The sequence below is a fragment of the Pleurodeles waltl genome, chromosome 6, assembly GCF_031143425.1.
Source record: "Pleurodeles waltl isolate 20211129_DDA chromosome 6, aPleWal1.hap1.20221129, whole genome shotgun sequence".
Classification (NCBI taxonomy): Eukaryota; Metazoa; Chordata; class Amphibia; order Caudata; family Salamandridae; genus Pleurodeles; species Pleurodeles waltl.
In genome coordinates this window covers 1058790180-1058818006 of record NC_090445.1, presented here as the reverse complement: position 1 = coordinate 1058818006, position 27827 = coordinate 1058790180, and the positions used below count along the sequence as shown (strand labels likewise).

Here is a 27827-nt window from a genome sequence, read left to right as displayed (position 1 = left end):
ATGGGCAGCACTCTGTCCAAGTAAATGGCCCCACCCAACTGCACCCCCCGCAGAGAAAAATCCTCGGGGTGAATGGGGAGCAGCCAAAAGCTGCCTTGATGTCGCACTTCACCAACTCAGCACCCTTGCCACAACCCTGTGTGAGCCGAATGGCATCATCTCTCGAGGTGTACACCACCTGTGTATCCTCCGGCGCAATGAAATCCTTCACTGGTGCCCCTTCAGGCCATGACAGGTGATGTATCAGTCAGAAATCCCCTCTACATTTCTTTGGTACCACCTCCAAAGGTGAAATCATCAAATCATACATGGGCCATTCAAAAAAGGGGCCCGCAATTTTGCTCTCTTCCACCTCTTTTCTCACTTTAGCTGCCACCACATCTGGCATGGCCTTAGCTGATTGCAAATTGTCCGCACATCTCCTCAACTGTGGCTCTTGGTATCCCACCCGGAAAACTTCTGTGAAACCCCATTCCAATTTAAGCACCATGTCCGTATCCGGGTACATTCGAAGCAGGGCAGTAACCTCTCCAACTTAATTGGAGTAGGTGCCTTTCGGCCCAGGAGCGCCTTGCCCCCCTCTGCCCCAGTAGATCTCCACTGCTCCGCCGGACTGGCATAAATAGGTGTCTCCCTCCACATTTGGAACACTCATGTTTAAATTTGCAGGGGGGCCTGGAGCAAAACTCCTTGTTGAAGTTCCAACATGTTCCTGAGCTAGGCACTGGGGCCCTCTGGGCTGTACCCATCCCTTCCTGTGCGGGACACTGCTGAAAAGGCTTGTAAACCACCGGCAGCCCTCTAGCTACGTGGGTGGATGACGCTGATTGCGAAGAGGCCGTCCATTGCATCCACAACTCAGAGTCCACGTCACCCCATGGCTTTTCAGGATTAACGCTCTCTCTGGCCCATCATAGCTTAGACACGCAAAAGCCCCCAAAATGCATTTGGGCTTTGCGAATAATGTCCATGTATTTAAACATGGCAATGGCCCTGTCTGGATATTTTTCACAGTAGATAATAGCGTAGATAGAAAATGCCAAGGTCCAATTGTCCATAGTTATGGGGATCCTAGGCCTACGCGCCCGCTCCCACCCCTCCTCCTTAGAACCTTCCTTTGCCTGAATATCCCTCTGAAGGAGTTTGAAAACGTCAACATACTCATGTTTTCATATCCTTGCTTTAGTCTTATCCGCAACATGTGACCCCAAAGGCATAGAGATTCTCATATATGAGAGTCTTTTCTTATGTCTGGCCCCATCCTTGGCGTCGTCCTCCCTTACCCCGCTTGCCGCTGTTTCCCTGACCCCGCTCTGTGGGGGCAGCACTTTTTCTCCCATCTGGTCCGTACAGCCTACCAATACTGCACCTGTACTAGGCGTAGTGTGTATCGAGTCCTCCCCCACACCAATAGACTTGTATTGAGCCGTGCTGGCCCTACCTTTCCAATCACCCCATGGAGCCCACCAGTCCCCATCACTTTGGACTCTGCGGCCAGGAGTACTAGCATCTAACAGTGACTTGCACCCGCAGCCTTCTTTGCAGGAGACTTTGTGCCCTCGCTTGCCAGACGTTGAAGCCTGCAAGACAGTAAGAGAAGAGTGTGCTGCGCCACTCCTGTGCCCCTTTCCCTTCCCTTGTTCCACGCTCACCTGTTATTCATGAATCTGCCCATCTTCCAGGTCCTCATCATAATCTAACTCAAACACCTCCTCTTCGTCCACACCCCACTCTTCATTCGCACTGGCTGCATCCACCATGTCGTGCTCTTCATCCAGCCTGAGTCCCCCGTGGTGTAAGCCAGGCATGTGATTCATGCATTCCCGCGGTGTAGAGAAGGCCGCCGAAGACCCCTCTATAGCTTCTTACCAACGTCCTGGGGCCGTGTGACTGCGTCCTGCTCTCCACGGGGCCCTACAATCCCGACTTATACTTAGCGAGGAATTTAAGCTAGTCATGGCAGGGTGTTATTAATGACCTATTATTGATGATCCTTATTTCCTAGAGGAATTACTATTGGATGTAGCTTATTTCCCTGCCCCAGAAGCCTATATTATGGTCTTCCAGGCCTGCAAGAGAAAATCCATAGGAAAATCCATAGTTAAAACAAATATCAGACTAAGGAAAGGTAGCTTTATGTTGCCTTTATGCCTTAGAGATTTTGGAGGCAATTTAACCCTGTTCATTTAGGCTTTGATATCTAAAATTCAAAGTGCAATTTAAAATACAATAAAATAACAGTAGTGCGGATTCCACTGACCCTCTGCTTCCCAGAAAATCATGAACAATAAGTCCTAGTCTATCCCGCATCATTTAAAATGTATCACAGCAGAGACATGCAATTCTTCAGAGCGTCTAAAGATCTTTATTTTCATTTACTTTCTTTGTATTGTGTTTAGCCACTGCTCAATTGAAGACATGACCTTAGTAAACCTGTTAATCAGGCCAGTGGATCTCCCATCAAACCAATAAGACTGTTCATGTCATGTTTCACACATCTTCTTCTCTGCATAAACGTTTTAAAAACTTGATTCTCCAATGAAGGACAGCTGGACAAATACATGCAGTATGGTTGAGTGTCTTCTTTGCTGAAGAACATGTACGACTTTTTAGTGACCATGTCCAGGTGGCTTCCGAAAACTGATAATTTAACATGGAGAAAAATAGAACATTCTGAAAAGAAGGAATTTCATTTTAGCAGTCAACCTGGCCTTGTTTCTTTTGTGTTATGTTTCAGGTACATCATTTGAATGTTTCTTATGCAGAACCAAATCCTTATTAAAGAAATAGATTGATATTATTTTCCCAGTATGAACTGGAAACACACTTTGTTCTGGATAATGTGTCCCGTGTATCACGTTCATGTACAGTTTGCAGATCACTTGGACTGCTTTTGTAATCGGTTAATGCTAACTGTAAGTCTAAGGCTAAGTCATACCAGTTTTGGCCATATTGCATGCTGCCCTACAATTTAGGAAAGATCTATCAGATAAAGAAGAAATTGTGAAAAGCCCAGACACCAGGAGTATAGAGCATAATGGGTTAAGTGTTGGAGACTTGATAATTACTGATGCACCTGGCCCTTTTTGCAGGGTCATTCCCAATCTTTTTGCCTCCTTCCTCCTAATTTTCCTGACCAGCTTCTGTTGGCTTTAGGACTCTGGGCACTCTACCACTGCTGATCAGTGCTATAGTGCATATGCTCTCTTTGTAAATTGTATTGTTGATTGGTTTATTCCTGATTGGCATGTTTGATTTACTAGCAAGTCCCTAGTAAAGCACACTATTGGTGCCTGCGGCCTGTAAATCAAATGCTACTAGTGGGCCTGCAGCACTAGTTATTCCACCCACATTAGTAGCCCTGTAAACATAACTCAGTCCTGCCATTGCAGTGTCTGAAGTTTTAAACTGCCAATTCGACCTGGCAAGGGTACACCCTTGCCAGGCCCAATCCTTCCCTTTTGGTACATGTAAGGCCCCCTAAGGGAGGCCCAAGGTAGCCCCATGGGCAGGGTGCAGTGTATTTAAAGGGTAGGACGTGTACTGGTGTGTTTTACATGTCCTAACAGCGAAATACTGCCAAATTCGTGTTTCAGTGTTGCAAGGCCTATCTCCCTCATAGGTTAACATGGGGACTGCCTTTAAGTAATTTAAAGCACAGATTCCCTTTGAAGGCAGATAGAAATATGGAGTTTGGGGTCTCTGAACTCACAATTTAAAAATACATCTTTTAGTGAAGTTGTTTTTTAGATTGTGAATTTGAAAATGCCACTTTTAGAAAGTAGGCATTTTCTTGCATAAACCATCCTGTGACTCTGCCTTTTTTTTTATTCCCTGTCTGGGTCAGTTTGACAGTTGGGCTGTTCACACCTCTCCTCTAGACAGTGACACAAAGGGAGCTGGGGTGTAGCCTGCATATCCAGATGAGCCATCTGGGCTAGAGTGGAGGGAGGAGTGGTCACTTAAACCTGCAAGGACTGTGCCTGTCCTCACACAATGTAGTCTCCAACCCCCTGGTGTGTGTCCGGGGCCTGACCTGGACAAAGAAGGATCTTACAAACACTTGAGACTTTGCCTTTCAAAGGCAGAACGGGATATAAGAAAAAGACCCAGAACCCCAGACTTTTAGAATCTTTCTGGAATCTGCCCAAGAGGAGAGCTGAAGGAGGAGTACTGTCCCTTTGCTGTGTTGCTTTGCTGAACTGGCCTGCAGTTGCTGCTTCTGCCTGAAAAGAGTGCAAAGGATGAAATTTTTTGTGTGTCCTGCTTGAGAAAGTTCTCCAAGGGCTCGGAGTAGAGCTTGCTTCATGTTGGATGTCTCAGGGATATCAAACTTTAGTTTCCTCTTCACTAGCACTGTAACTGTGTGTTTTGTGCTGTTCAAGGAGAAAAACCACTGCAACAATATCAAAGACGCCGCTGGCCTGCACCGTTACCTAGTGACGATGCACGAAGCTGCACTGCCCCGCTTTGCACCACAATCCTGGTCTTACCGACGCCATCATAGGATGACTTCACCGAGCCGCTGCTCGCGCGACCTGTTGGCCCCGCACTCCGGCATCGCCTGCTCACACCGCAGCCTGTGCATCCCCGACGACACCGCTCCTGCTGGCACTGGCACCACGGCCTCTGGACACCGCTCATGAGGTACACAAAGCACTGTCCCATCCTGCACCACAGCCCTGGTCCACCGACGCCAGCACCATCGACTCCATTGTCCTCATCAGGCATCCCTGCCTGCACCGTGGCCTGTGGACACCGCTTGTGAGGGTCACGAAGCACCGCCACGTCCTGCACCGCCGGCTTGGGCCTACCGACGACAGCGATTCAACAATGATGCTGCCGCTGTCTGCACCGTTACCTGTTTCACTGCATGTCGCACTGCCCCACTTCACACCGCAGCTCTGGTCTCACAGACGCCGCTGACACAGTCACTGAGCCGCTGCCTGCACTGTGACCCAAGGCACTGCACGTCGCATTGTCCCGCTTTGCACCGCAGCCCGATGCCATCCAAGCCAGCGCTCCTGACTTCATCAGCCCGGAGTTCGATCTGCAATGCGTGTGACTTCAAGGGCCCAACGACCCCCTCACCAACTCCAGAACCGACACCACAACACCAGCAAAGCCACTCTTCGGAGCTCACCACGAGGCTCATGACTCCCTGCAATTCCAAAGGTACTGTTTGAGGGTCTCCCTGACACCATGGCTGGCCCGCGACGCCACAGCTGGCCGGAACTGTTGGTTTTGTTGATCACGATGCCGTGAGAGCCGCAGGTGGAGCTATCGACTTCAAGGAACTGTATTTTTTAGTAATTCTTGCTAAATTCATATCTTTAACACTGTATGTTGGATTTTTATCATTTTGGTCTTGTTTTACATAGATAAATATTGGCTATTTTTCTAAAACTGGTGTGGTGTCCTTTTCTAGTGTTTTCACTCATTACTATGTGTTATGTGCAAATGCTTTACGCATTGCTCCTGAGATAAGCCTGACTGCACGTGCCAAGCTACCAAGGGGGTGAGCAGGGGTTATCTGAGCGGGTATCTCCCTTATCCTGACTAGAGTGAGGGTCCCTACTTGGACAGGGTGCAAACCGACTGCCAACTGGACACCCCATTTCTAACAATTTCTAATTCAGTTTATTGCTGAAATTTGATTTTATCTTTATTAGTGTCAAATACGAAATCTAGCTACGCATTGACTTTTGAAATCTAATTTACCATAAAGTATCAGCATGGAGATTTTTTAAAAGGTAATTGGTGGTGTTTCTCGTAAAACTACAATGAAGTATTCTGTTCTGTGTTTATTGATTATCTGGCACTGTCACTTCCTATTTGTTTAAAAGCAGACAAGGCATTTTCCAGGAGGAAGACTAGATGTACCACACTTGTCACTGGGAGTGCGTTGTCAAAATGGTCATAGTATAGCACTTCATCACCCATTCTTTGTGCCAGGCGCTTCATGTAATCAACCAGTGAACATGCTGGACGGGTGTGTGCAGAGTTTGTATCCATTCATACTGACTTGGGTTATAATAGTAGTACTCTAATGCCCAAAGTGAGTTTCTGAGTACTGACCATCATACAAGTCATAAAGATATTTGGTTTGATAGCTGTATTGTCTAGATTCAATTCTTGTCTTACCAACTTGACCTAATTGTGTGATTTTGTGCCTATCGCTTTGTCTCTCTTAGTTCCTGAGACAGGGGATGCTTCCTTCCATATCAGTTGTGAGATGGCTGCGTGCTCCCCCCGTCTGATTTTACATGACCAAAGTAACAGTGACACGATGCTGAATGACACGGTACTCAGCAGATGGGGGAACGCAAGCTTTCCTCCCATAGCCAAGGATTCTGGTGGGCAGTGTATCACAAAGCAAGACTTATCATTACTGGTTGTGATTAGCTGATCAGATGCTTTCAAATGCACTTTAACAACCAATTCCAAATCATGATTTACTGTTCTTTGCGTAGTGAGAGACTACAGGTGCCCTAGTCGGCACTGCTGAAACAGGACTAGAGAATGAAGCAGGGCCGTCTGCCTGAACTAATTATTGTGGTAAGTAAATTAATGGACCCCCGGGTGACCAGGCACCAGTTAAGCCATTTCAAAGTACTGTCCACAATAGTCTCTCAGATATTTTGGGCGTTTTGAAGCTTTGTATAGTGTCATCCCTGGATTTCCACTCACGTGGTCATCTTTGCTCTGCGGCGGCAGAAGTTATTTATTGTTATTAGTTAGACTTTGCCTGACTGAGTTGGGGATCTGAAGGTCACGGCGGTTTAGGCCTTATAAGACTTACTTTTCATCTCCTGGAAAATGTGACTTATCATGGCAGAGTCTATTTTTCAGTTTGTGACACTGGATTTATTTTCATCTTAAGAAATAAACGCAAAGAATAAAGGCAAAGGCAAGGACACCGAAGCCATTTCTGCTTTCAGGATCCCGAGTTCTTATAATGTGCTGTACATTTCACTTCATCAAACAGTGGAACCGAAAGCTGCCTTTTGGATTTCTTGTAAATGGAGATGCACGTGCTGCGGAACTTAGGGCAGTACCTTAAGGTAGATAATGAAACTGTCTCCATCTGATGAGGTCTGAGCTACTGAGGCAGTGAGAGAAGGCGAGAGCTGTGGGTTGTGAAGGGGGCTCGCCTCATAACCTGTGCAGTCGTGCCATTCGGCTATCACTCCCATCTTTGCCCCTTTAATAAGGATTGCCATAGATCGGAGACGTATTGCGAGGTATACTGGCCACAGTTTTTTATTCCTACAAACTAAGTTGCTGCTTACAGGTGGGTACCTCATCTCAAACAATCTTCACATGGTCCTGTACAGATTCCTAGATATTTCGGATTTCTGGCTTCATTACTGATAAAGAGGTATCTTAACTAGGGTGACTAGATTTTCAAAGCCTAAAACCGGGACATTCCGCAAAACAAAGCAGAAGGTCTAATGCAGCATCGCCCGAGGGGCAAAGTAAGGCAGAGGAGGCACCAAAGAAACAAATAAAAAGGTCAGTTTTTAAACACAGTATCAAATATGTTATTGAAATAGCTTTCTAATAAGAGCTGCTAACTAGTACCGCTTTGTAACACATAAAAACGTTCCACTGTTTGCAGTCGATCTTCACACAAACTGACCCAAAATTACTGAAATCTGTTGGGTCAGTTGGTGAAAAACTGGGACTGTCCTGGCAAATCTGAGACGCATGGTCACCCTAGTCTTAACCAGTTTCTTCCACCCCTCAGATTCCTGACTTAAACATGCTACCATTGGTCCATTTGCTCCGGGTTAATGGGTTCCTCTTTCTCTTACCACTGCGGGCTCTGCCGCCTGGCATCACTGAGACGGCAGAGTGCCAGTTGTTCCCCTTTTAGCCCCTTGTACCACAGAGTTTTACCTTTTCCTGTGCTCACCTACCACCCTCCCAAGTCGGGCAGGAACCGCTGCTCGACCCGAATGAAGCAGGATTGCCTTTGGGCCCCTTGTATCGGGCTCCCGCACCCTGTGAGTTGTTTATTTTAAAATCGCCCACCATGGTGGCCAAGTCTAGGGGTTCACTTTTATTTGGCTGAACTTTTTCGCTGTAGCGCCTTTATCATGCACCCCCTCCTCCCTGGGGCTTTCTCTTGTCATGCTTTCACCTGGGTCCCTACTAACCTCTAAGGAGGAAAACGGGGGCAGAAGGATGCTCTTGTGCTAAGATGTGATTTTGTGTACTGCACTTCAGATGCATTCACCATTTCTGTCCTGTGCCCTCATCCAGGTTATAACAATGGTGCTTTAAGGCCTTGCACTACCAGCCGGGCCAGCACTTGATCTGCTGTAGTAACCAAGGTGCAGCCCCATAAGACACCTCGGCCGTCTCTCATGTATTTTACTGCTCTTTTGGTGAAATTTTCAGTTCTCCCACAATGAGATGCCTTACATATACATTCTCACAGTGTCAGCACATTAAAGTCACATATTAATGCACTTCTGATCAAAGGTAAAGCCTGCTAAGTGCCGGAAAATGAAAACAAGTCCAGAAGTTCTCCAAACTTTGCCGGCCAGTGTGCTAAGACTTTTGTTATGTTTGAACATTCTTTATTGCTCATATCTTTTTCAAACTTTGGGCTTAACTCCAGAATTTGGGCTTTTTTTTGAGTGACTACAATTTTATTGACTTCTGCTACTGAAGTGAAGGGAGATCAACAATTTGCATATGTATAGCTCTGATATACCACAGAGGGTTTTTTAGTGCTCTGCATGCAGCTAAAAGACAGTGGTGAATCATAACCTTAAGGTTTTAGGACTCTATTATAACCTGGTAGAGTAAAAGAAAGGAAAAAGGGAATAAGCTAGTAATACCACTTTTGGCCAGGGGTGGCGGCTCTGATAGGACAGAGGAGCGTCTCCCACCCCTCCACCAGCAGCTGGAGCTGCAAAACCTTTGTAGTACAAACATAATAAACTCACTTTATTATGTTTTTACTATACAAGTGGGCGGCGCCACTGGCGTGATGGGGACAGAGGCATTCCTCCTCAGTGCGCATGTATGTTCTTCTCAGGCCGGCCAAACATACATGCGCACTAGGGTCTTTCCAACCCGGCACTGCATTGCCAGGTTGGAGAGAGGAGGCAGAGGCTCCGAGTCTGCCTGGGAGCACCCTGGCTGGGCGCTCCTAGCCAGTCCTAACTCTGCTTTGAGCAGCGCTAGGATTGGCCGCAAGGCAGGCTGGGAGCCTATGCCTGCAGCGACAGAGCAGAGCGGAGTGGCTGGAGTGCCACGCTAAAAAGCTAATTTTTATATTCCTTATCTTTTCATTTTTTGGGGGTGCCACCCCCACCCTCCCCGCTACATGCCCCTCCGCCCCTTTTCCCCTCCCGCGAGCCGCGGCTGCAATTGGCAGCTCTTTTCAACAGTTTTAGGTGCGGATGTTGAGGCTTAAACTATAAAACAGAGCTGCTGCTTACAGAATACATACCCGTCGCACCCTTCCCACTCCGCCGGCTCCATTCGGAGCCGGCTTTCTCGTGGGAAGGGGTTTCCCGCTGGGCTGGCGGGCGGCCTTCTGGCGGTCGCCCGCCAGCCCAGCGGGAAACACAGAATAACCGCGGCGGTCTTCTGACCGCGTAGCGGTATTCTGTTGGGGGAACTTTGGCGGGCGGCCTCCGCCACCCGCCAAGGTTAGAATCACCCCCAGTGTGTTTATTGCCCTCTACCACGATTCCAGATTCACTTTAGAAATATTAAGCATGTTCTTTTTCACTGGATCTTCCTTCACTGTTGGTCTGTAACCCAGCCAGCAGCCAATTACTTCAGGCCCTAAGAGACATTGCAGATGACCACTCTGCCACATTCCTCGTCACTGATGGGTTGCTTCAAGAATCCACCTTGGAGTACATATTATGTCAGATGTGGGTTGGCTTGAGTTGCGATGCCTCTGAATCATCAAAGTAGAAAGTTCCACAACACCAGAATTTCACCAAGTGGGAAGGAGGTCAAGTCAGCTTCACCATGGGTTCTTATGAAAAATCGATGGGAGGGGTGTACAAAGTGTCGCTTTTTAATCTGGCAAAGTATTTAGCTGATGCACACATCACTTATAACTGCAACATCTGACGCCTCAATTTCAAACAATTTTCATAGTAGAACAGGTGACATTTACTGTGTGCAGTGCCTGATACCCTCTGCTCCAGCGTGACATGATGGTAATGCTGGGCTGAGATATGCAGCAAAAGACACGGTTTAAGAGCTGGGTGTGTTGCCCACAATGTTTATGGCTGCACATGACCCCACTATTCATAGTTTTGATCTACAATTAGTAACTCAGTTTCCCCTCATTTCAGTTGCTGTATGGGAAACAATTACTATATAAATCAAATATTTTAAAAACAATATTCAAAATGTAGAAGTTATCAAAAGCACTTCGTTGTAGTATTGTACACAGTCATTTTACACACGAAAAAATAAAAATCCCTTTATTGCTGAAATTTCAGTGACATGAAGCAATAGGAGAGACGATATCAGAAATATGGATATAGACATAGTAGTCACCTGGAATTACACTAGATAAGTCTTACGGTGTTCTGGTCTTGTAAAATTATCTTGAAATGATTTGTTTGTAGTTATTGTGAGGAAAAAATATATATGTAAAGAGCTTCTGTGTTTTGGAGGAACTGCAGAGGTGGAGGTGGAGGTGCAGATGGCTAGACGATTGTTACTGGTACCCACCTAATGATCTCTGGAAATAAATGTTTCATTTTTGTTAACAGCCAATGGGCTTTGCTTCACAAAATACCTTTGTGCAGATATTTCTTGAATTTTCGGACAAGGGAGGCAGAAACCTTTATTTTGCCATGTGTTGCTGTATTCCAAGATGATTTCACTTTAAACAAAGTCTTACATTAAGCAAAGAATTGTAATAGTAGAAAAAGTGAAATTAGCACTATATAAAAATAAAGAACGTATTAGTGGGCAAAAATATTAAACAAATACACCAAAATATAGTAACTGAATAGAACAGAGAACACATGGCATAATCTATTACAAAATCAAAACACAATCATAGCTTAGGTGACCGTGGCGTCCTGTGATCCTAATGAATAGGAGGAGGGTAAATGCCACACTTCAGGAAATGATGGTAGGACGCATTTAGAGGCGTTTAGGTAAATTCACTGCTGAAGCCCCAGTGTATCCACACCCTCGTTGCAGATGTTTCAGTGTTCAGTTCCCCAAATTCATATTTTCCTAATCATTTTATGTGAGTGCCCACTCGTGACCTCCCGTTTCGTTGCAGAACAGCATTGAGTGAGGCTGCATACCAACCCTGTGCGACCCATACCTCATCCCTTAATTCCCATTTTCTGTGCTCTGATGGCAGTGCAGTTCCGGTTTGTGTTTCCCGTTGGTAGCAGGTCCGTTTGGCTGAAGGAAAGCGGTCAGTTTTCGTTTTTGGTGGTGGTGGGGGAGGGGATATGCCTTTTAGTCTTTGGCACTGATGAATCTCCCTATTTGAGAGGAAGGAGGTGGCAGAACATTTCCACCTTTTAGTCTCAGGTTAGAATCTACTGTCATCGGAGCGCCGCATAAAATGGAGGGGACTTGCAAAACTACAACAGTACCTTGCGGTGTGAAGGTAGCCCCCACTATGTGACACTGCAGATTATTAACACCAAGGGCCTGATTAGCAATATCTCCACGCGTTGGAGGAAAGTATGCCTCTGATGACCAGGGCACCATGCTCACTGATTTTCCTTTCCAATGGAAAGTATATTTTAAGATACAGTGTTCGGTTGCATTATGGAAAAAGGTGAGCCATTTTGATCTATAATCAATCCTCTTGCGCTACTGCAGATTTGGTTTACAGTGTCTGATGGGCTTCGCCAGCTGAAGCCGTTCTCAAGAAGTGGTGTACCACGGTGATCTGGTGGGGAGCAATGGTGAGTCTCCTCTGTGCCTTTGTCTTGCTTACTGTGTCACTGGTGCACAATTCTTCTGGTCCTTTAAAGTCGGCCGGATTTTGGGTTTGAGTCTGGGTTCCCCATAACTTCTGTGCATGCATCAGTGTCGCCCTCATGCAATCATTTGTTATTGTGTAATGACTACACACCGCACAGGAGTATTTCAAAGAACTCAGGGATAACATTAAAAGAAACATTAGTTCTTTGGCTGGACCGGTGGGGACGAAAGAAGTACATGAGTTGAAACAGGACCTGCCACTAGTACGGTGGAATAAAGGCTCAAAGTAAGCCTAGACAAAGATGGGGGCGTAGTTGAGCATGCATGTTTAGGTTAGCGTGTATGTGTCTGGTGGTCTTTATGATTTTAAAGTCTGCTTTATTGCACTTCTAAGACTTATTTGTTCACGGTCTCAATAGAGTACTAGAGGGGTCTCACTCAACCCTTGCATTGGAATGAGCACATCAGTGATTGAGAACTTCCGTAGATTCCATATAGCCACAGGAAGTGGGAAACATAGACATTATTCTTTAACGCTCTTGAGCTTGATGCAGTATTTCTCTTTCCTTTTTTCCTCCACTGATGGGAATGTTTGTGTGCTGTCTTCCTGATGCAGTGACCAGAAATCCTAGAGGATGGGCCAACATAAACAAGGAAACTCTGATCTAGATGGCATATTGCCCTCCCACTCAAAAAGAATGGATGTATAATGAAGATGCAAAAGTCATGGCCAGTCTTATTCTTCGGACATCCGGAGTTGCATGTGAAGTACAAAGAGGTCAGGGGGTTACTTTCTGGAATGTTATCTCCAAGATATTATGAAAGGGCAGAAGTAACTAGTTTCATTGGGGTGCTGGTTCTAGAATAAGGAGAGTAGGTCCAAGCATGAACACATATTGAACTTGCATCCTAGCTTTCAATTGCGTTACTTGCACACTCAAAAATAGTTAAGAAACGTGGTTCAGCAAGGAGTTACTTCTGGTGTGAAAGCTTTGCAGATGCTTATGTGCTTTTTTCATTAATGAAAATAGGGGGTCACTTGCTCAAATATAATTCCAAAATATTATCAAAGAAAGAAGCAACCAGTGTCTCTCGGGTGCTTTTTCCCAGCTGTTCTACTGTACGCCCTTAAATAGATTTTCTCCATAAGTTCCAGGGAACTTTTCTGTCACTGCACCAAGTGAAACTGTAATCTGATTTGCAGTTAATTCATTTTCAAAGGTTATTGGTTACTTCATATCATGGGAGTGGGCGTTTTTGTATGTATCTTTTTTTAGTAAGATGTACCAAGTTAGTATCATGGTCTGAATTTTGTGAAGCACCCTTGAGCCACATGCTGCTTATTTGATATGGGGCTAATGGGTCTGGTTGGGTTATGACTCTTTGGTGCAGGGTGGTTTCGTGTATTTGGTGTTTGTTTGGCTCGGATTGATGTGCTGAATGGATTGTGACTACTTAGTGGTGGTAATATTGAAGCTTCTTTTTGCTGCTTTAATGGTTAGGAGATGCTGTTTGGATTGGGGTTTCTAGGCTGTTTGGGGGGGCTGCTTTGAGCTGATTGGACTCTGACTGCTGAGTGAAGCTTGTCTTTCTTCCTTTCTTCCTTTCTTTCTCATATACAAGTTCAAGAAATCTATGTATCAGCAGTTGTTTATTCATTTGATTACTCTCCTTTATTCACGTTATTACTTTGGTTTGCATAATGTTCTTTCGGGTAGTGCGAGTTGTTTCCTGAACTGCTTGTGGTTACTGGGACTTCAGATGTGCTGACACGAGTCGTGCATTAAGGAGTGGAGTCCAGTTGTAGACCCAATTTATGGGGTGCAGAGACTCAAGGTACACCTCTGACAAAGATAAAATGGGCACCAATGCATGTAGTGTTCTTAATGACTTCTGGAGGGAATACAGCATGCCAGTCATGTGTTCCTGAAGCTTTTGTGATATTGGAGAAGAGCTTGTACATTAATTATTATTCTTTGTGGCTGATGGGACGATCGGTCATAGGTTTTATACTTTTTAGAAGATTACATTGAGGCATGGGAATGGGTGAGCTGGTTGCTACTCTCAAAAAAGTCAGTGCAAATAGACGCACATAGATAAATCTTAAGAAGCAGTTTCAGACAGGACGTCCGATCTTCAGATCGTCGAACAGATGAGAGATATTGAAGGCTCTTCAAAATAGATGAATGGAGTTTGCCTTATTTTATTTTGCATTTAATATATTGTGAACAGGGCCCCTCCAATTATGTTTCAGGATAGGGCCAAATTATGCAGCAGTTTTGAATACATTATATGGCAAGAAAAGGCAAATTATGCAGCATAATGTGGCACATTTTGTAATATTATTACTTTATTATTTTGTCATTTTTAGGGTTGAGTGCACAAAGCGCCCTGGTGTAATCTCTCTCTGGGGTTTTAACCACGCCCATATCATGCCTATCAGTTTGGTTGGTTCGTGGGCTTGCCTTCCAAAATGCGCTTGATTTCATTAGTGAAAGGCATGCATACGTTCATGTCTTTTCCGGTGTTTAGCCCCCCTCGAGCGCACTGGCCAACTACTGAAAACATATGAGGCTCCATGTTTTCTGTATGGTTTCTGGACTAATTTTTCTCTTTATTTCGTAGGCAGTGTGATCTTGCTGGGCATTAGTCGAGCGCTTTCCATGACATCGACCCTGTTACATGGATAATTGCACTGCAAGCAAACTTCTGTTTCTCTTTGTGTGTCTACTTTGCGCTCATGGCGGCCATCAGCTCGCTTATGTGAAACTGTTTTACTTTTCAATTTCAGTTTGTGGCAAGAAAAATCCAGTTAGGAGTTTACAACGCTAATAGCTCTAGCTCAAGCAAACGCGAGACCCATTGCATTGCAAATGCTTGTTAAACTTGGTAACACTGCATGAGCATTGGTTGCACCTCAATAGTGTCAATTTAGCACCCTAATATAGCAATAAGCAACATAAAGGTGACTGGTCCAGCTTTGCACCGGGCCTTCCAATGTGCAGAAAAACGTGTAACTCCAATTTTGGTAATTTTTTAACCATTTGTGCTAGAAACAAAGGTTTTTTTGTTAAAATCAGCAGATTATGTTACGGATGTTGGATTATGTGGCACATTAGTCGTTGTACACAGCCAATTCAATTTACTTACATTGCTTTTTGCTACTGATAAATTTGAAGTTGCACTTTAGAGGTTACAAAAAGTTAAGAACATTTTTTAAGGCAGTGCATGCAAACATGGAGGATGAGCATATTCTCGTCCTACTCTGTCCCAGCTAAATTCTTCTGTCTGTTGCCACCACAGGTCCTATTTATCCTCAATTGTCATCTGTGTTGCCCAATATAAGAGGTTTTAAGCAGGTGTCCAGCAAAGTCACATCCCACATCTTATAGATTTTCTGTTTTTCCATGATGATGTTAACAGTGTCAAGACCTTCCGGAAAAGTGGAAACATAGTGTAGTACAGAACACCCGAAAATAAGACATCTATTCCGTTTACATTGTACAAGAAGCACTTCTGCCAACTTATGCAAATATCGTTACCATTTTGCAATTTGCTAGATGTTGTACCTTGGATTGGAGTCATTGGAGATCTTCAGAACACGGTCGAATCGGACCATGAACCACCTAAAAGTAGGCTTTAAGTATCACTGAGATCCATCAGCAAAGACAGCACTCCATCAGAATGAACCATTTCATTTCTTGCAATGAAGTTTTGCAGCATTTTTATCCCAGTGTTTGGAGGTTCTACATCCATGGAACTCTTCAAAACACTAATATTGCTAAGCCTTCATTTACCAATTTTTTTCAATACATCGTTTCCTTCTTTCTACCCTTCAGTGCCTGTTTTATCCTTCTATTTTAATCAAGTCTGTCCTCCCTGTCTCAAGTAAGGGATTTAGATATTAGATGATAAACGTGGTATAATAATCTGCGTATAGCAATACGCCTATACTGTGCTCAATGGAGAGTCTGATGTGCAGTTGATCGGTACAGGGCGCACAGGATGACTGGGTCCCAAATTAACGTTTCAGACCTGAATTGTGGCCACTTACGACATTTTAAACTTTTAATGGTGGATGTCTGAATTACTGGACACTTTTGTGCATGTTTTTCTCAAATCTTCGGCCGGTTTCAGCTCATAGATTCCGCTTGCTGTGAGGTGCTCAGAAGTACAATGGTGCGTGTTGAGATCACGAGTCAGAGTTACTAGGTTCCCTGTCTCTCGCGCCACGGCTTGTGGCACGTTCTGCATTCTGAAAACCGGCTCCTTGATCAACCAATCCGGGATGTAAGACCTCTCTATGCCCCTGCAGCAGTGCACCCCTGGCTGCTGGTTACTGGGGTATTTGAGGTAAGTGGAGTGCTTATCTCTGCCATAGATATTTATTATGTGTCTGTGGCCAGTGGCGGAACGAAACTTGCATGGTGGGGGCCCCTCTCCGGACTCAGAAGGTCTCCGACCTCTGTACTATGCTGGGAGGGTGGGGGCCCTGGAGCCGGGGGACACTCTGCTCTCCGGGGATCTTTGTTATGCCAGTGGTTGTTGCGTACATGTGCCTCCCCTCTCAATGACACACACCCTCCGTTTCACCATCTGAACAAGAATGCCCGAAGCACAACTGTTTACATTCCTTATGCGAGCAGCCGGCTCTGAAATAACCGATTCCTGTAAATCTCGAAGTTCAGAAAAGAAGGGGCTGCGGTGGGTCATAATGATCCATAATTAAGGCATCTGCTCACCCAGAGCCTTGTACATAGTTATTACCCTCTGATAACATATGATTTTAATGTTGGGTGAGCTTAAAGTGAGGCTAAGACTTGCAAGGACTCTGCACAGATCTCCAGGTACGCCACATGCTGGGACCTGACTAAAGGCCCGAGGGCACCTTCAGAGATGCAGCACGAGTCAGAAAATGAATTAACGCAGAAAAAGCCATTGTGATGTTTGCCTTCCATAACAATCTCCTCCTTTTTTATTCTCCTTCTCTGTTCTCAAAATCCTTTGTTACCTTATCTGCCTTAACTTCTATTTTTTACCCTAATTTTACTTTCTACTTTTCCATTTTTATTCCAGCCCATTACTTATTAATCCCTTTCCATGCCACCCCCCTTGTTATGCCCATTCTCCATTCCCTTTTCCCTTTTATGTAATCCGAGATCACACCAGAAAGCACAGGCATCATTTGTTTTTCTCTGCAACAGTCAATAAATTGGAGCCTTTTGGGCATCTCCAGTGGGGAAGCTGCAGCTTCTGCAGTTCAGGTGAGAAGTAGACCCTTCTCACAGCTGCACCACCACTATCTGGGGCAGGGAGGAAAATTGGAGTCTCCCATGCTCCTGCGCACCCCTGCACTCCGACAAACATCTTGCAACACCGTTCCCACCACTCCCTCCAGCAGATATTAACTTGGCAGTAATCTTTCACTATTCACTCTTCCGATAGTTCATGGTGGGCTAGATGCATGTGTTCAATTTTTATATCATGCCAAAGTAACTGATGTACATTTAGGCCCACCAGGAAGATGGAAAACTGTCCTTACCATGCTATGCATGGATGACATTGAAAGTTACATAACATCAGCTCCATTGTAGAGTGCTTGAGGATTGTGCTGTCCATAGCCAGTATCTGGGCCTTTTATTTGGAGTGATGCTTACATAGCGATCATTTCTTGTCCCGCAGCAGCGTTCCACTGTCAGTATAAACTCAAACAGGAATCAAGGCTTCGCAGATATTCAGTCAAGTTTCTGATCACTCGGGTAGTGACTGGCTGTTTCTTTTTCATCAGACAAAAAGCAAAAACGCTGCATTCTGAAACTTTTGCATACTCTTATGCATGCAATCATCACATAGAAAATGTGCATAATGTTAAAGAAATTAATGAGTGATTGCATCGCAACTGACTAACTGAATAGACATGAATTATGCCATTCCTTGCGGGAAACTATTAGTTTAAAGTTAAGACTTCAGCGTTTTTAAAAATTCCAAGATTTGCCTCTGCTGTTTTCCTGATATGTGGCAATGGGGCCAAGGAGCCTTGGAATGATGCATAAGAAATCTTTCAATCGCGTGTGGCTTTGGATCCCCAAAACCTCAATATAACTCTTCTTTCTACATTTTGACCCTCCTATACCTCCTCAGTGTATTATAATGGTTCTTTATACGTGTCCATATCTATTGCTTGCATTAACTTGATTGGGTTCATTTACGCCAAGGTGGGTGCAGACTCGCCTGCTGGGGTAACAGAAGCCCCTCTTCTATGTTTGGCAGAGTGTCTTCCATATTTTTTTGTCCTTCACTGCTCTGGCCGATCATTTAGGATGAAACTGCTTCCGGGGTACTTAGTCTTTTAATTCATATTCTGTACCTGACACTTGTTTCACACTGTTATGACACTTTTTCAAGGCTTTTTCAGGTCATCTTTTTGGTTGGACCTTGCTCAGCAGGATTCGCATCAGCATCTGGTGGGAACGGGAGACATGATTTATCAAGTTCAGTTTTTAATGATTCTCATTTGCGCATCTCTATAACGGTCTATCACATGATGCTTAAAAATATCTGTAGGGATTTTCTGTCAGTTCCTTTTAATCGAAGCAACAAATATAAGGACCCCTCCATATTTGCCAAATGGAACAGTTTCTAGACCCACTCCTGCTAATTTCCTTAGCAGAAGCAAAGCTGGATCAGTAGGGTAATGAGAGGCAAAGAGAACTCTGTCATGTGTGTCAACTCAGAAACCATCATTGCGTCTGACTCTAGTTCTTCACCTCAATTTAGAGAATTGACACTGGTGTGAGTAAACTCACTTTCATAAACCTTGCCTCCACCCTCTGTCCCACTTAGTATGAGTTTTACAGAAGGAATGATGGGTATTGAAGTCTTTGCTTTATTTTTAAATGGAAGACTAGCCTACATTGTTGTGTGCAATGAGGTAACGAACCATCGCCCATGAGAAACTAGCAGATTTGAAAACCCAAGATCATACAATTTATGGTGCTACTTAATCTTTATTATTTGAGTAACAATATTGGTCCTTAATATAATGCACACCACAAACTTAATTTTATCTTGACACATAGGCCCTCATTACAACTTTGGTGGTCTTCCATAAAGACCGCCAAAGCCGCGGGTGCCAGGAGACTGCCAGTGCTGGCGGTCTCCCACCCGCCATATCACGGGTACTGCTGGATTTCTGCCACACTTTAGGTGGAAATCCAGCAGTAGTCTGGCAGGCGGAAGTGCTCTGGTGGTTTTACCACTGGCCCCTCCCAGCCAGTAGGACACCACCTGCCATATTATAGGCCATAATATGGCCTGGCGGTGTCCTGCTGGTGGGGCGCTGCCGGCTGTGGAAGCGTCCCATCCCGTTCCCTGCCGGACGACCTTCTCCCTGGAACAGGTAAGGTGATCGTCCGACAGGGGAGGGGGATGGGAGGGTGGGCGGTGTTGTGTGTGCATGTATGAGTGTGTGGTGTCTGCATGTGTGCATGAATGTGTGTATGCGTAGTTGTATGCATGTCTGAATGTTGGAGTGAATGCATGTCTGCACGTAAGTGTGTATGTGTGTGTGAGAGTGTGTTTGGATAGGTTGGAGTATGCGTGCATGAATGTGTGTATGATTGTAGTTGTGAATGTGTGTATGGATGTTGGTGTGAATGCGTTCATGGATGTTGTGAATGCGTGCATGGATGCGTGTGAGTGGATGCATATATGTAAGTGTAGGTGAATGGGTGTATGCGTGGTGCATGTGGGTGTGCGCATGTATGCGGGGAGGGGGACGCTGTGTCAGAATGGGGGGTGGGGCGCTGTGTCAGAAGGGGGTGGGGGTGCTGTGTCAGAAGTGGGGGCGGGGTGGGGGAGAGGGTACTGTGACTAGAGGGGGGGAGGGGTCTAGTGTTGCTGGGGGGGAGATGCATAATTATTATGCAATATTACACATTTCATTGGGGCTCATTTAATTAGTCTTGTAACAATAAAAGCTCGAGATCAAGGTAAGAAAGCAGGTGAGCAGGAGATTTGGAAACCTTCTATACTATATTACCACTTGGCTCAAATCGAGCAATTACTCCTATGCTGCACAAATTCCTGTTTTTCACCTTTACTTCTCTGTGGTTTAAAAAATATTTTTAGATTTTAAAATAACACTCTTCTTACTTCAAACGTTTATCTAATCCGAATAAAATTCAGGTGTTTGATTTCAACCTATTTTTGATCAACAGCATGATTCTCAAAGGTTCTCAGAAAGACAATAAACATTTGTTTGTACATCAACTGCATATGGTATGGTTCTTTCAGTGAAAGCCAACTAATGCCTATTTCATAAGGTTGTTAATACGAAAGTTATCATTACTTTACATAGGATTTGAAATCTACTAAGGTTCACTTGTATTCTTTTATTTCCTTTTGTCATTAAAAACAATGTCCTACACATAAATGACTCTGCGCTTTTCACTGTGTTTTCACTCAAATTATGCCAGATCTAGTTGGAACTAAATAGCCCAGATAACCTTTTTAAAAGTGGCTGCCAAATATTGGACACTCTCTCCCAAATCATATAATCATGCATTTCAGTAATTGAATGCAGTGTGTCGGAGGACAAACCACTATACTGACCATACCCCTTCATATCCCCTCCATCCCATTCGCCAACACCCACGGTGCTCTAGTAAGGCTCAGCTGCGACGAAGCCAATAATAATGAAGCAAGGTCGATCTTTAGAAATTCTGGAGGTTGTCCTTCAGTAATGTCTCTAGCACTAAACACATAACAGATCGGTCCCCTGTTGAACAAGACTGACTCACCGCAGAGGTGTGTCAGTCAATTGAAAGTTCACTGCTGACTATAGGTCACACGTTCCAAACCTTTCAAGATTAGGTCTTTCCGTCCGAGGTAGGTAAATTCAGTGCGATTTAATTGGATAATCTTAACACCACGAATTACTGTAGCTGTTAGAAATGGCTGGTGTGGTATGACTCTGTATGGCGCTATTGTTAATATTCTTATGATGGTGAGTGCTAAATGTGGGTGGCAGAGCTGTTCCTGCAGGGAACCAGTGAGTGGGGAATGTGTGGGTATTCTGGTGAAACTACGCATAGTCCTGCCTTCAGGCCCTCAATTGCAGGATATTTAGTTAAACCGTTGTTTTTTAAAACGCACAGCTACCGAATTTAGGAAAGGCAGAACTCTCCGATAATGCCGGCAGACATAGGCCTACATTTATGATTCTCACAACTGTGAAATTACAGCAAAAACAGGTGGATAATGCCAAAGACGTTCGTACATCGACATAGGTTTATCAAATGTTCGTTAGTAATTGTCTTTTTCGAACAACAGCTAGTAGTGGGTGCCAGGCTAGCTGTGCACCTGCCACCTCAGGTGACAAAGGAACACCCACTGGAATCAGTGAGTGGTAGCCTGTGTAATTAGAACAAAAGGCCAGGGCACACCCAGAGTATAACTTTGTATGGCAGATCCAAGTGGTGCTTCAGGAATCGAATCAACGTCCGGCAAACAGGTAACACTCAATATTTATTAAAGGTGAGCACACAATGGTCAAAAGCAGCCGACACGTGTTTCGTCTTCAAGACTTTGTCAAGGCTTTAGCCTTAGTATAGTAGCAAAGAAGGTCGAGGAGGGACTGACACCGACGCGACCGGCACGGTTGTACTTCTATTAACACAAGGCTTATCATAGCCCTTCTTTGCTACTATACTCCACATCATCGACTCATCGATAGACTTACATCATCCTAATGGATTCTTGGGACTCTGTTGCATCTGATTTTTACTTCTATACATCCATATAGCTAAAGCCTTGACAAAGTCTTGAAGACGAAACACGTGTCGGCTGTTTTTACTGTTTGGACTTGTATTCTATGTGGTCACTTGTTTGGAATTTTGACCATTGTGTGCTCACCTGTAATAACTATCTAGTGTTACCTGTTTGCCGGACGTTGATTCAATTCCTGAAGCACCACTTGCATTTACCATTCGAAGTTATAGTCTGGTTGTGCCCTGACCTTTTGTTCTGATTCTTACAACTGTAGCGGGAGCATTTTGAAGGTTTTGTGAATGTATTAAGCTATCTCAGATGAACATACAACGAGCATGAAGCTCCATTTTGCAAAAAAGGAGCTATGCAGATTTACCTTAGGCCTGGGGAAAAATTCAAATGTACTGGGGTAATTTGTATAATTTTAGGATTTCATGTTATGCTTGTTACACAAATTTATGTCATTACTCCACGTTGTATAATGGCGGCAAAATAATAGCACTGGACCAACGCGATCATTCAGAACGGGAGAGGCAGTTGTTCAGGAGAGTTGATTTTTGTTGCTATATTATTAGGTTACAATGCATCCACACCTCCAGTTTTGTGTCAGGGACTCATTTTGCCCTTAAAATATAGAGCTAAACGACGGAGTTGCATTTCACATAATTATGTGTGATGCAAACATAATTTCCCAGAAATTTCATATAATTATGTGAAAGCAAATTACACAAAATGTGCACATCCCTAGCTTACATGTTTGTTTGTGGCGTGTGAGAGAGGTGATCTGAAACTTTTTTTGATGCAGTGTATTGTTTTTGTCTCATATAAGGTTCCATTCTGGCCAGAAACATTTCAACACGGTCATGCCCACCTCGAACCAGCCCTGCTTCTGATGTGGAGGAAGATGATGACGGGTCGATGGATGGGAAAGGGTAGGTACATTGTTTGGGAGTAACCTCTGTAGTTCAAGCTGAAAGCAATGCACATATCTCGCTTTTAGGGATAACGTGGATAGGGGTTACTCTGTTGACGTTTACATTTTCAACCATGTTGTAATATTTTGTAGCAAACATGACTTTGATATAAAAAAATAAATAAAAAAAAAAAAAAAAACTTTCTTCACAAACAAGACGTGTGTCTGTAGACCATGAATATTGAGATGTTCTCCAGTGATGCACACCTCTGTATGAAATCCAAACATGGCTGATTCTGAGCCTTTCACACACTATTGTCCTTGCAGTACAAGGGATGCGTTTGTTAAAATATTTTGAAATGTTAAAATCTTGAGCCTGCTTCTGGGCAATACAATATTGATACACAAAGTTACTGAGGTGCAGGTTGTCCCCTCCCCAAAACAATTTATACACGTTTATCTGGTCTCTGTTTGCAAGTCCTGGATTTACACATGCATGGTATTCCCCAAAGATACTTAGTAGTCCCAAATCCTTCTACTACTATATTAACCCACAAGGGTGTCATGTTACCTACATGAGTAAATTTCTCTTACGTTGTTGGTCGAGAGAAAAAGCCGTCACAGGCCTCTCACCCTGTGCTTTAAGAATTACTGTTGTGCAGCATATTTAACACACATTCAAAAAAAGGTCACTACTCCTATATATTGCAGCATCCTTAGTATTAACTACAGTATAATTTCAAGATAAAAAAAAGAGAGGCATGACAAAACAACTTTTGGCCATAACCACATGTGGAGGAGTGCAGCCCCTTATCAGCTATGCCAATATTATCTCCCTTTCTGGTGAAGTGGGGACTACCTGATAGACTCCACCCTCAAACCCAGATGGAAGGCGCCTGCCTGCCCTGGCCGCTTCTCAGTGTTCCCGGTAGTGAAACCCTTTGCTGGTAAAACCAGGTGAAAAGCTGGCACTGCCTTGTTGCAAATTGAAATGTTACTGGATAAGGTATTTCCATGGGATGGTGGGTGGGGCACCAGAAAGGCAAAGCCCCTGCCCATCTCCCACCTCTGTGCTGTTCAGAGTGATCCAGGAGCTATGGGCGAGGAGGAACACACAGCTTCTGCCATTACCATTTAATGGCCCCTTCCTTCCAACCCAGTTTAGGAATAATATTTGGCAGATGTCCCTGCAGTGGGCCTGGCGTCTTGGCACAGATACCATATTTTTCCACCCACAAAATAGTCCCCTGGACTGTAGTCTCTGTTGGGGTTGTAAATCAATCTTTATAGCATAAGACTTTGTACATTTGTTTTGTCAGTAGTCAAAACTGTTCTCGTTTGATAATGTCACTGACATCATCATGCACTCAATGTCCCCCTGCATTCCTTTACCTTGTGGCATTCCTTTTCTCCATTTCCCAACCCAGTCCTCTGTGAATGGATGTGGTGTCTCCTTGCATTTGACTTGCAGGTAAAATATATGAAATTACCCTCTTTTTCCTGCAGCTTACTTCAAGGGCTTGAGTAACAAGACCCTTCTCCACATAATTGTCCTGGATTGTTTCTTTCTTCACTGAGATCCAGTCAGTCCAATTTTGGGTTATTGGAGACCTCATAGCCCTTAGGATCCAGTGACTCAGCCATCCTTACCTGCTAGTTAGGTCGTACGAAAGGTGGGTAACTGCGCAGTGAAGTAAGCAGCTTCACTGGGGTTCGGGGCCTGTTGACCTTGGGATTGTTGGCTAGAGTTGTGTTTAAAAGGCAAAAGGGAATCAACAAATTGAGCAAGGTTAATGTCAACGAAGCTGCCTCAGGATTGGAACCAACAGCTCCAAATGTTGCCGTGAAGTAGAAGATGTGGCGGTAAAAGATGTGGCTTCTTAGCCGTTCTGGCTGCTATGGATGTATCTGTTATGCACATGTGTCAGGGATTTGTGTGGCTTAAAGATATATAGTGGAACATACCAGAGGATCTGCTGCTTGTTTAGTTGCTAATGGCATCAGGTAAGTGATGGCATGCTGAGTACTGATGGCATGCTGAGTACTGACTGTTAGGAGGTCAGCATTATGGATAGAAACTGGATTCTCCAATTCTGTACATGAAGCCACAAGCTCCTCTGTTCATAACAGACATAGGGGGTTATTACAACTTTGGAGGAGGTGTTAATCCGTCCCAAATGTGACGGATATACCACCAGCCGTATTACGAGTTCCATAGGATATAATGGACTCGTAATACGGCTGGTGGTATATCCGTCACTTTACCTTCACTTTTGGGACGAATTACCACCTCCTCCAAAGTTGTAATAACCCCCATAATGTGGAATCATTCCTTCATAATATCTTAATCACATTCAGGCAAATTTCTTGTTTTCTTATTAGCCCTTTTCTCTTTGTGTTGTGTTTTGGACCTTATAGTTACAGATTTTGCTGTCAGTCTGCGAAGTCACTTTTACAACCAGGCCTTGGCTTACTACCTCCAAAGCTACTTTCTCTCTCATTGTAGTTGTTTGAGGAAAAGGAAAATGTATTTAATCACATTCTGTTCTCCTAGCCTTGATAGCACAGTCACACACAAGTCGCATAGAGTGCAGTAAGTGTCCACCTACACCTGGAAGGAGACAGGGAAAGGGCAGTGGTTAATGAGGTCACAAGTAAGGTGTGGACAGGTGAAGTGTTCTCAGAAGTAACAGTGTTGTCTTAAGAATTTTTGGGCCCCAGGACAGATGAATTTTAGACCCCTGTTTTGAACGGCTTTGAATTTTATTGCCTACTTTCTACTAATTCAGGCCTGCAATAATATCAAAGTTTTTTAATTTAAATATATATATGTTTGATGTGTATATATATATATGTTCGATGGCATGTGTAGCTGTTTTGCATAAGTCTGCCATCTAGTTTTGGGCCCAGAGTGTTACAAGTTGTTTTCCTTCAAAGAATATTTTCAAGTCACGAGATCGAGTGACTCCTCCTCTCGGTGATACTGCGCATGGACATTGAGTCCTTTGTTAGATTGTTTTCTCTCCACCATTGGGTTCCAGCGTGTTTCCTCTTGCTCTAGTGCATCTCGGTTTGGTATCTTCTGAACTTTATTCTCCCTTTCTACATATGGCGGTATAGTTTTCAATTGCGTATTCTATACTTTCGCTAGTCGATCCGATTTCTATTGTTGGGGTCGTTTTGACGCTCTTAGGGGTGTCTACAACCTTCTTGGGCCTACTTCAACGAATTGTAGTAGAAGAACGTTAGGCTGATGGAACAACTCCGTTTCGGTTCTGTCCTCGATGTCACTCTGAGTTTCCCTACACCGACTAGCATTTGGTGTGTAATCTTTGCCTGTCTCCGGAACACAGAGAAGAAACCTGTGATGCCTGTAGATTGTTTTGATCAAAGAAGACTCTTCAGGACCGAACGAGGTCAATTATAAATGGCGTCCAAGTTTTACAGAGGACATACCTGACATCTTCGGAGAAGAGCATGTGCTGGAAGATGTAGGACAACGCACAGCGTTCTCCATTAGAGACTCTGACTTGGATCGAGACTCGGATGTCGACAGCCAGTCTATACCACTGGCGCAGTATGTGAGTACATCAGTCACATCACACCAAACAAAGACAATTAAAAAGACTTCTTCAGTGGTCATCGGTCCTTCACTGCCCTCGGGCCATGGTCGGAGCCAAAATAATTAATTTGGATGGCCTACCTACGGGTTCGACACCGAAAATACAGAAGACCAATTTTTGAGCCAACAGTTTCGGTTCGGGTCAAGCATTCGGTGTCGAAACCTTCGGAACCGAAAATGGACAGCAGTAAGCAGTCTGCAGTTACTGAGGAGTCATCTGACATAGAACCTTTACTGGAAGCCATGAACGCTAAACATCGCAAACTTCACATACAAAAGGGAATAGGAAAAATCATAACCTCCCCTCCTGTGACAATTAAGAGAACACTTACATTTCAAAAGACTTTAGATGCTGGGCCTCCTCCTAAGAAAGTCTCTAAGGAGAAGGAAAAGGCTAAAGAACAGCCTTCACCACCACATTCTCCTTTCCTTCCTTCTACCCCACCACCCCCAACTCTATATTCTATGAAATTCTCTCCACAAACATCACCAACATCACCTCTTAGGGATGACTTAAGACCCATGAGATCTATATGATCCTGATCCCGATCCCATTCTCTCTAATGGCCCGGATTTATACCCAGTAAGACCACTTCCCCCTGAAGATACCACTGCTTATAATCGAGTGATAGCTAGAACAGCTGCGTATCGCAACATACAATTACATACAGTTCCCATTGTAGAGGATGTTTTGTTTAATACTTTGACAACTAATGTCCCCCTGTGCTTCAAGGCATGCTTAGACATGCCGCACACATTTTTTTTTAAAAACTGTCAAGGAAAGGATCATCACACCTAGGGTTGATTTAAAAAAAAAAAAAAAAAAAAAAAAATCACTAAATCACAAGCACCGCCTGACTCCATAGTTGTAAGTGTTGCAAGAAAACATAACAATAGTCAGTCTACAGGTGATGCTCCTCTTCCAGACAAAGAAAGTAAGAAATTATTGCAGCTCACCACAGAAAACTCAAAATGCCAAAACTTCGGGTCCAGATACCTACATCCACAATCCAAGGGCAATGCTCTATGATGAATTGGTCAGGGATATTTGCTTACACTTTTCTGCCTCTCCCACTCATACCGTTCCTAATACGCAAATTGAAGCAAACATCGCTACCCATGATTCTTTGTAGCTCCCACATGGGCACGTTAGCATTGGTATACATCACTGTTGGATCTGTCTGTGGTTCCACATCAAAAACTTCCGAACAGACCAGATCTTTTGACTCGAAAGAGAGGTCAAATCAGACATCCAAAGCCCAAGACACTCAATCTTGCGATATGGCTCCTGAAGCCATGGAATTTGGCTACTTACCATTTCCCTCTGAATGTATGGAATTTCTTTTTAAAAAAGCACATAAATCTACAAGTAGACAGTGTGATGCTGCTAAATGGAATCATTTTGTATATTATTGTCAACCTTAAATTATTGATCCACTTAAGGCCTCAGTACAAGACATTGGGCCTGATTACAACTTTGGAGGAGGTGTTAATCCGTCCCAAATGTGACGGATATACCACCAGCCGTATTACGAGTTCCATAGGATATAAAGGACTCGTAATACGGCTGGTGGT

At 44.1% G+C, this 27827-nt stretch overlaps 1 protein-coding gene across 3 annotated transcripts in view; it reads left to right on the top strand.

The window, feature by feature from the left end:
* Positions 1 to 27827, top strand: part of PLEKHG5 (pleckstrin homology and RhoGEF domain containing G5) — an 834379-nt gene that overhangs the window by 550918 nt on the left and 255634 nt on the right. For all 3 annotated transcript variants that reach the window (XM_069240015.1, XM_069240016.1, XM_069240018.1), the window contains one exon: positions 22547 to 22649. In XM_069240015.1, the coding sequence (XP_069096116.1) occupies positions 22547 to 22649 (103 nt within the window). The remainder of the gene's footprint in view (positions 1 to 22546; positions 22650 to 27827) is intronic.